The 9,406-nt window shown below is 40.2% G+C and overlaps 1 protein-coding gene across 1 annotated transcript; it reads left to right on the forward strand.

The window, feature by feature from the left end:
• Positions 1-2,858: 2,858 nt before the first annotated feature.
• Positions 2,859-9,144, forward strand: twist2 (twist-related protein 2). Its single transcript, XM_047369612.1, has 2 exons — positions 2,859-3,622; positions 6,313-9,144. The coding sequence occupies exon 1, from the start codon at positions 3,077-3,079 to the stop codon at positions 3,587-3,589; it is 513 nt and encodes a 170-aa protein (XP_047225568.1). The 5' UTR covers positions 2,859-3,076; the 3' UTR covers positions 3,590-3,622; positions 6,313-9,144.
• The last annotated feature ends 262 nt before the right edge of the window (positions 9,145-9,406 follow it).

Consider the following 9,406-nt stretch of genomic DNA (forward strand, 5'->3'; position numbering starts at 1 on the left):
ACTGATAATAGATTCACTTGTATCTTCCCTTCATAGGAAAATTATAAAGTTCAACAAACGCATTAACCTTTATTAGAAAAACTTGATGACAAAAAGTTGTTAAGGCATTGTCAAGCTAACTGCTACATGAAAGGATTGGTTGTCTGAAAATGCAGTCCTGGCCATACTTGTTAGCAACCGTGGTAAAGATGGTAAAACGTCTTTAAGTAAATTTATCGTTTGTTGTAGGAACATAAGCTCACACTGAAATCTGCAAAAAAAAAAAAAAAAAACTTTAATCTGAGTATACCCAGTTACTCAGTGAGGGAAATGTTACATGTTATTAAATATTTTCTGTAAAATTATTGATAGAACAATTTTTGGTACTCCTGCTCTTATTACTCAGGTCTATCCCCTATTGACAATAGAGCAGAACTTTAGTTGTAACATTTCACAAGTTTAGATTGTACAGAGCCCCGGATCTTTGGCAGTTTCCTTTTGCACAATGTCTCTAGATGGTCCAGTGTCCCTATGCCTGTCTTATGCTTTCTTCTCTTCAGCCCACAAATTTTCTGTAATGCCCCTTTTCCACCAACGCGGTTCAGAGCCCGTTCCGGTTTCTAAATGTGATTTCGAATCGGTGACGCGTGTTTCCACCAACAAAAAGAAGTTCTAAAATGCGAACTCTGGTTCAACTCCGCAGAATACTTGGTTCTTCTGCAAAAACCGTAATGTCACCTGGGGATGGGTCGAAGTCGCAGACAATTGAAGCAGCAGGTACGGCGGTGAAGACGAATAACGAACCGTATAAACATTATTTATGTTTGCAAAAACACACTAAACACCTATTGTATAACTATTGGTTTCTGTTACACTCGCAGATGCTGAACATATGCAAATGAAAACATTGTACATATACCATTGTTCTTGCATGGTGTGCCCCCCCCCACCCTCACTGTGTAATGTCCACCATTGATGCCTAATGCCCGGTTTGCAAAACTGGTGGAAATGGTGCTCAACAAAGCACCAAAGTTTGAAGGCCCACGAACCGAAGCGGTTCAAGGATGAGAGTTCTTTTGGTGGAGAAAACGCAAAAAAATTCAGGACCTGGGACTGAGATGGCCACAGAAAAAGGTTGATTTTATGTCCAGTGAACCAGTGTTGATTTTGCTATTTGCTTTGGATCATCTCATAATGCAAATAGTTCATGATGCCATGCACTACAGTAAGGTTCCCATGGCCTTTGAACACTAAACAGGCCCACAGCATCACAGATCCTTTGGTGTAGTTAAGAGTGTGCATGAGGTGCTTTTCCACATACCCAACCTTTGTTTTATACCAGAGCAACCTAAAATGGTTTACATAAAAGCTCAGTCTTGGACCCATCTGACCAAAGCACACAGTTCCATCTAAAGTTCCAGTGGAGTTTAGTAATTCCTCCTGTTTATGTTTGCAATTGTAGGACAGAAAAGGCTTTTTCTGGCCATGCAAACAAGCAGCTGCCACGTAGGTAACTTCTTTTGACTGTTATTGAGACTGGGTGGTGTTCTCTAACAGTAAGCTTTCAAGATGTTTTTTAAATCAATTAACATCCTTCTCAGTTTGTGTGGTGGCAAGATAAATATGGATCCTCATCCTGCCATGCTTACAGTTCCAGTTTTTTAAAACTGTTCAATTATTGCTCTGACTATAGTTTAGGTTTAGGCAAGCAGCTGTTTTCTCGTGGCCATTCAATAACTTACCAATAGCAACACTTATCTTACCTGAATGACACGTTCTCAGGTATTTCCCATTTTGGAGGGTGACTATAAGAAACGGGCCTCTGTTTCACGTCATATTGATATCTTTGGGAAGGAGCAAGTCGTGGATAGGTTATTGACAGTCTCTTTAATATTGAAGAAACAAACAAAAAAATGCTTTTGCTGGATATATTTTATAGGGACTAGAGATAGCAATTATGCCAGTGCTGATTTTGTTCGAAACAATTATTTGTTAATGTGGGATATTTCCCCTGCTGAATACATGTATTTAAATCAAATTGTGTAATTTTCTAAACATTTTAGGATGAGATTATGCTCCCGCAGGAAGGGATGTCCCTTGCGCACAATCAGTCCTTAGTAACATAGAGACAGAATCCAAACAGGTGCAGTCAGCTGATGTGATAAAACCTTGAAGACGTGTTGAGAACCTTCACATCCTGTAATGTAAGCTACCTGCGCGCCTTTGCAGGGACAACGGATGAAGAGGCTGGATGCTTGTGCGCAGACACCAGAGACAGCAGGCTGCTTGGCGACAAAGCCTCCATCCTGTTTCCATTTATCGTTTTAGGTCGTTTAGGCAAAATCCTGGCTGCTTTCCTCCAGAAGCCGAGTGGAAATTGGTCTCCAAGGTTTGCACCCTGTCGTTAAAACACATTTTGGTTATGGGCCAGTCATGCATGGATGCTTTTTATGAAAGCGGTCAGGGGATGGTTGGGTCGTGGTAGAAACTTGCAGGAGCAAACGGATTTAATGCGGGTTTTCTGACTATTTTAATACAAACAAAACATTTAAAAAACGTTATAAACTAGATGTAACACCTGCTACCAGTAAGGCAACTTTTAATATCTGATATATTTTTTAATAAATAGGCTTTTAAAAGCCGAATGATATATCTTTTAAATCTATTTTGGTGGATCATGGGATTTGAAAAAAAATGATCGGTTCTGTTTTATTGCAGAGGCAGAAACAAATCAAATCAAAGCAGGAGGATCTTCAGCCTGTGACCGTAAATCATCTAGATGCATGAAACCTCCTGCTCATCGGACATAGGCGCACCCAGGACTCACCCTCCGCCCACCAAACCACTCCCATTGCACTCAAAACTATTTAGCATCCGAGGTTAGGACAAAGTTCCCCCCAAAAAAAATCTTTTCAAAAAAACTTTCTGTGAGAGGAGAGGGCCAGGCCGGCAGCCAGAGTGAGCTCGGTTTGTTAGAAGAAGAGCATCTCTGAAGTTCTCCTCCTCATTTTAAAGGATTTACATTTATTCTGTAACCACGGCTTCGAAGGTGGACACCCTGTTCTCCTCTCTGTCTCTACATTTCTTCAAGAAAGAGATGGAAGAGGGCTCCAGCTCCCCGGTCTCCCCTGTGGATAGTCTGGTGACGAGCGAGGAGGAGCCGGAGCGGCAGCAGAAGCGCTTCTCCAGGAAGAGGAGGCACAGCAAGAAGTCCGGAGAGGACAGCAGCGGCAGCGGCAGCGGGAGCAGCCCTGGTCCCGGTCCGGTGAAGCGGGGCAAGAAGCCCAGCCCGAACAGCAGCCAGTCGTACGAGGAGCTGCAGAACCAGCGGGTCCTGGCCAACGTCCGGGAGCGCCAGCGGACTCAGTCTCTGAATGAGGCCTTCGCGTCTCTGCGCAAAATCATCCCCACGCTGCCGTCGGACAAGCTCAGCAAGATCCAGACGCTGAAGCTGGCCTCCAGATACATAGACTTCCTGTACCAGGTGCTGCAGAGCGACGAGATGGACAGCAAGATGTCCAGCTGCAGCTACGTCGCGCACGAAAGACTCAGTTACGCCTTCTCCGTGTGGAGGATGGAGGGCGCCTGGTCTATGTCAGCATCCCACTAGCAGTCAGAGACCAACACTCACAATGCCAAAGCGGTGGGTATACTGAGACCTGAGAACACGCAGCTTATCGTGTTAAAACTAACCAGGGTTTCTATGGATTCCCTCCACATTTCGAAATTCATTATCTCTAAAATATGTTAAGACGTGCTTTGGAAACAAATACCAATATTAAAGGAAAATTGTGCTGCACATCAGAAAAATGCTGAGTGCATCTCTGAGCTGTAAGAGCTTTTATCTTAGCATTTATAGATCCAGCCAGAGGCACAAGCGAGCTAAGCAGACACGTAGGGCCTCCAAACGTGCAGGGTCCCCAGGACTTGACTTCTCATAACGTCATACTTTAAATTCACTCAGATTTAAAAAAAAAAAAAAAATGCTTTAAATTGTTTTAAATGTGCATTGGTTTTGATGTAATTAAAAACGTACCAGGATTAGTTTTAACTTTTTATCGGAGATCACATTTGTTGGAACAGTCACTTTAAAACATTGCATTCAATTCACTGAGATTTGCTGAAAACTCTGAAGAGCAAAAGAAAACATTTATTTATTTATCTCTGGTGTTTTTTTTATTTATTTTAACTTTAAATTATTAGCTAAAAATTAGCACAAGTTTGAAAACATGACAATGGTCAAATGCTCGCTAGACTTGATCAAATATATGTGGTGAGTCCTAACAGCGTTACAAGTGAGCCTCTTCAGTACTAAACAATAACATGTAAGGTGAGTAGGAAGAATATTTAATTAAGAAATGAATGGTTAATTTGCACAAAAGTGGAATGATGAAAATATTGATTATGAATAAAAATAATGGGTAAATGAATTAATAAAAATAGATATGTCTGAAAGGAACATTAAGGAAAATGATCAAAAATGAAGTAATGTTAGTGTCTTAGTTTAAATTTTGCAGATAAAACATAATAGATAAACGTATTCATGCTGTCAGTGCAGGTTAAATAGTCAAAAGAGGCCTTAATGAGCCGTTTAATATAAAACTTCAGATAGTGTCCATGTATAGTCTGTAGATGGGTTTGCATTAAATCAACTCCATTTAAATACAGCAAAGCTCCAGGTTCCTTCTATATTTTACTTTTCATGTATTTTGGGGAAAAGGCGTCAGGTTCTTACAAACTCTCAATAAAATGTCAATAAATAGTTGCTGGTACTGATTAATCCCTTACTTCTTCAGCCGAAGGTTCAAATAAGTAAGTCGAGAAATAACCTCAGTGAATAATGTGACTGAAGATCACTTTTTAATGATAAAACATGTTGAATATGAATCACAGAAATGATGAATACTAAACAGACATCAGTGTGCTGTGGTGCTTGGTGGGTGAAGGACTTGTCCCCCAAAATGAAATTCTGCTCAAGGCCCCATTCAACCTTTGACCGCCACTGGCATTTTGTAACGCTTCTGCGTCTGACTGCTGCAGCTTCTGAGCTTCTGGCAGAACAGAACCATTTCCGACCTGCGCTGTTTGCAATCCCGTAAGCATCCTGTCAGATGCTCAGGTCAGAAATTATCCGCCCTAAATCGCGTTAAACTTGAGACTTGTTCTTTGGGGAGGATGGAGGGGTGCGCCGAAAGGAGGGCAGCAGCTGTGGTGCCATCACGGCTAATTTATATCCGCAATAGAGGCTTTTCCTGCGCGCAGACCGCAGGAATGGGCAGCTCGGCTGGACATGAAGAGTTCAAGATGCAAGATAATAAAAACAGAGGGACTCATTAACGAGCAGTCGGCCTGCGGTTAGCAGCCTGCTTGGTTCATGCTTGGAGTGTTCCCTTATGACAGGACCTTAAAATCATCTGTCCTCTTACTGTCGCTTTTAGCTGCAGTGAAACTTTAATTGGACCGATGACCTAGCAGTGACATAAATAGATGTTCATTGCCGTCGTGTTGTTGTCTTTTAAGATTGTCCAGTTTTTGTCTTTACATTTAGCCAAAAAACAGTTAAAAATTGAACTTTTTTATACCATGTGAACTGCACAAATTTGATCTTTATAAAAGCATGAAGAGTCAGACTTGGTTAAGCCTGTTGCACGTTTTTAGACGTCTTTTAACCTACGTTTCCATGTTTTCTTATAGGCAGTGTAGTCTACAGGTCTATTTAAGAACACCTGCCTGTGCTAAGGGTCAGAAAGTGTCAGGTGCGCCGTGTATTTAGAATAAAATCACATATGATGATCCCACTAGCGAAGATGACTTTAAATGGTGTATGTCTAGTGACAAAAACAAGCAGGATTTTATAGAGCCAGTATAAAGTTGGGTTATATTTCTGACTGTCTTTAGCCTGATTATGTCTAAAGACCAACAAAAATACTATTATTATTAATTTAGCATATGTTTGTATTTTACTGTTTATTATTATTAATAATAATAATATTGTTGATAAATGTAATAAAAAGCATTGTTGTTTTGGTGCGTACAAATTGTTTTTACTTAAAAGAAAGGCCTCTGACCGCATTTGTTTATTTCTGTGAGACCATTAAGGTGAACTGGTTTCTATTGTTTTAGGATTGTGTCTCAGGTGCCTCCTACTAAACATGCAGCTGGACCAGTTACATAAACCAACGGTCCATGTGGTTTTACTCAGCTTTGGGGTTCATAATTGATTCATTAACGGCTTCCCAGTTTCTTTGAGAGAAAAGTTCAATTCAGATTGTGCGCATTTCAGTGAATGTGAACGACTGATTAATCATTTCTCTGTTCTGTTTAATATTTCAGACTGTTTGCTTCCAAATGTAAAAGAGATTATTGAAGAACTGATCAACCTCAGAGGTCAAGGATGGAGCAGAGGCCTACAGACGCACGGAGAGTGTGTGTGAGTGAGTGTGTGTGGACGCAGATTCATCACACCGCGGAGGACAGAATTGTGCAAAGTGCGCAGCAGGCCACAGATCTATGCTGTGCGCATTTACGGCCTGTACTCTCACCAAAGCCATTCCTTTCCTAAACATGGAGATTTATTTTGTTTTTCAAAGACTTTAAGCCAGATTATGAATTTATATATAAATATATGAAAGCATATTGTACATAATTGTGTAACTATATCCTGTAAAGGGACCAATGCAATTCGGAGTGTTTTCGCTGCATGGGGTTTATTCCAACGATCTTTCTGTTCGGTCCAGTTCCCACTGTTGTTTTTGCTTATTTATTAAACGGGTATTTTTTTTAAGCAAAATGTGCTTTTTCTGTGTTTTTTATTTTAAATATATTTAGGTAATCATAAAAAAGTGTGGTCTAATAAGTTTAAATAAGACCCAGCTCTCGTTAAAGGGATATTTTTCTCCTCTGTGTTGGGTGTGAGAAGTTGACCTTTCCCCTCCCCTCTGCGCTTGTTATGAAAAGAAACCCCCGTTAAAAAAAAGAAAAGTAGAGCCCATAAAGATCCAGCTTCATTAAGAGCGCAGGGAATAAAGCTGAGCCACATAAATTGTTTGTGCGCTTTTAGAAGCAGCCAATCCGTGTTTAAACTGCGATTCCTTCGACCGCAGATAAGGACAATAACTCCGCCTGAGGCTTAAAAAAAAATAAAAATAAATCAAAGACCACTAAACTACGACTGAATAAATTATTTTGTATTTCAAACCTTCGACTGTTTACATCCAGTTTTCCCAGATGCGGTTCTAGATGCAATCTCCGCGTAAAACAGGAGCCCATTGTAAACGACGGGCTGCTGCTTTCAGGGACTGTTGGAGAAAACCGGTGCTCTGTGGGACCGATGCTTAAATAAAACCTCACACTGACCCCCTAATATTAGCTCATTTAGGCCTGAGATAGAATAATAATGTTGTGTTAAAATTCTTTATTATCCAGCTGGGACCGAAAAGTGTGTTACCTCTCGGGGTGGAAACACCTGTAACCACCGAGACTTTTTCACACTTGCTGCTTTTGTGAGAATGCAGATGTTTGAACATGTAAACAATTTAAACAAACCAAGAGCTGCACATTAAACTGATTTATGGAATTTTATAAAACAAAGCACAGAGATTGGCTTGCTGTGGGCCTCTTGTTTGACAGCAATACCCCCAACGTCTGCTGTAAAATATATAAATATATTCTGCTGCGTAAACATGCTTATGGGTGCTTTGAATGCATTTGTCTGCAGCTCTACAGCATGAATAAACACGCTGGGATGCTAAATGTTTGTTGTACAACTTGAACACATTAATGCTCTCTAGGAAGATCAATAACGTTTGAGGTGAAGTATTTATATCAGCTGTTGGTTAAAAAGGCAACAGTTAGAATCAAAATCTTTCTCAGTCCTTCAGCTTTCAGATGTTTAAATATTTCTGTTCAGAGACGTTCACAATCAGGCCCAGCTCACATACAGTTCTCCAGTACAGTTAAAATTCAGTTGAGATCAGTTCCGATTATTTTAATACATCTCATTCAGATCCAATAATATACAGTGAAACTGAATCATAATTTTTATACAATGCAATCAATATCAGGTAATCTATCTAGGGAATATATGAAAAGAATATTCCTTTACGTATCCCACGGTAGTAAAATCACAACTCTTAAAAAAAACACACTTTATTGGTTAAAAATGTCCAAGTATGTAAAGACTGCTTATAGATATGTAGGGATGTAAAATATGGAATATGGTCCAGTGACTAAGGAAAGGTAACGGGAAGTAAAATGAAGACAATATAATAGTTGTTGCACATAAGCTGTACATTGCACAGAGTAGGGAGATGCTGTTCAAATTTACTATGCTTTGCAATGGTCTGTTGGGATCATTTTCTGCTGCACAGTCTTACAGCTGCTGGAGAAAAGGAAAGATTCCTGTTGCTGCTCCAACACTCCTGCATTTCCTCTACATCCATGCTTTATTGTTCTGTGACTTTCCCCCTCTGTCTGAAATGGAAATGAAAACAGATTTATTGTAAGATGTTTTGTTTTTATTTGCAATCTAGATTGTGATGGTCCCTTTCTTGGTTCTTGGACTATTATTTTGACCGTTTGTTCTCTAAACTTATACTATGCACTGATTTATCAATGATATATTTTAGTTTGAAGCATCTACATTTTCCAACTATTCTAATATAATGTCTTACAGGTATGATGTAGCATTTGCTGGATGGAGACGGGTTAAGTGTTGTAGATATGACTGAATGTACTCTGCTTGCGATGGAAGTATAAAAAAATGGGATTTCCTCAGAAATAGGAAGCAATTATTCCTACAGTGCTTTATTTCTGTATTTCCTACCAGAGTTTATGTTGTAAGAAGAAGAAAAAACATCAATGAATTCATTCACAATCACCTATAAAAGATGAACAGATGCAATAGTCCGCAGTCACTTTCAGCTTGGTGGTCTCTGATGCTGCCAAACAGCCCTTCCTACCAAGGCCAGCTTTATCCGTAGGAGCCCGTTTGATACCAGCTCATTATCTCGGGCCCTAGCAGCTGAGCGGCTCAAAATCACCCTGGGGCCAGCGCTCCAGTGGTGCGGGCGATCCAGATGTTTCCCGTAAAATCAGACGGAAAAAGCTACAAAACTTTAATTTGCTGTAAAAAAGGGGGAATAAAGTAAAGGTTTATGCTCTGTGTGTCATTGATGGTGCTCTGTGTTTGCTTGGTTCAGCGAAAAAAAAAACAACCAAAGGTTAACCTTCTACCACTTTGGAGGCTGATGTGAGCCTGAGGAACACGGTTAGTTTGCCTAGCTGGCAGAGCTGAAAGTCAGCTGTGTTGGCGGTGATCTTCACAAAAAGCTTACATCCATACATGCAGGCTTCAGACTGACCTTAAGGGTCCATCTTCTCATTATTTTCCTTTTTGTTTGTTCTCGGGGATAATGCTTTTAGGAAT

Source organism: Girardinichthys multiradiatus, chromosome 7 (genome assembly GCF_021462225.1).
Source record: "Girardinichthys multiradiatus isolate DD_20200921_A chromosome 7, DD_fGirMul_XY1, whole genome shotgun sequence".
Lineage (NCBI taxonomy): Eukaryota > Metazoa > Chordata > Actinopteri > Cyprinodontiformes > Goodeidae > Girardinichthys > Girardinichthys multiradiatus.

What these genes read in the sequence shown, in the direction of transcription:
- twist2 (XM_047369612.1), top strand. Translation starts at nt 3,077, where the DNA reads ATGGAAGAGGGCTCCAGCTCCCCGGTCTCCCCTGTGGATAGTCTGGTG.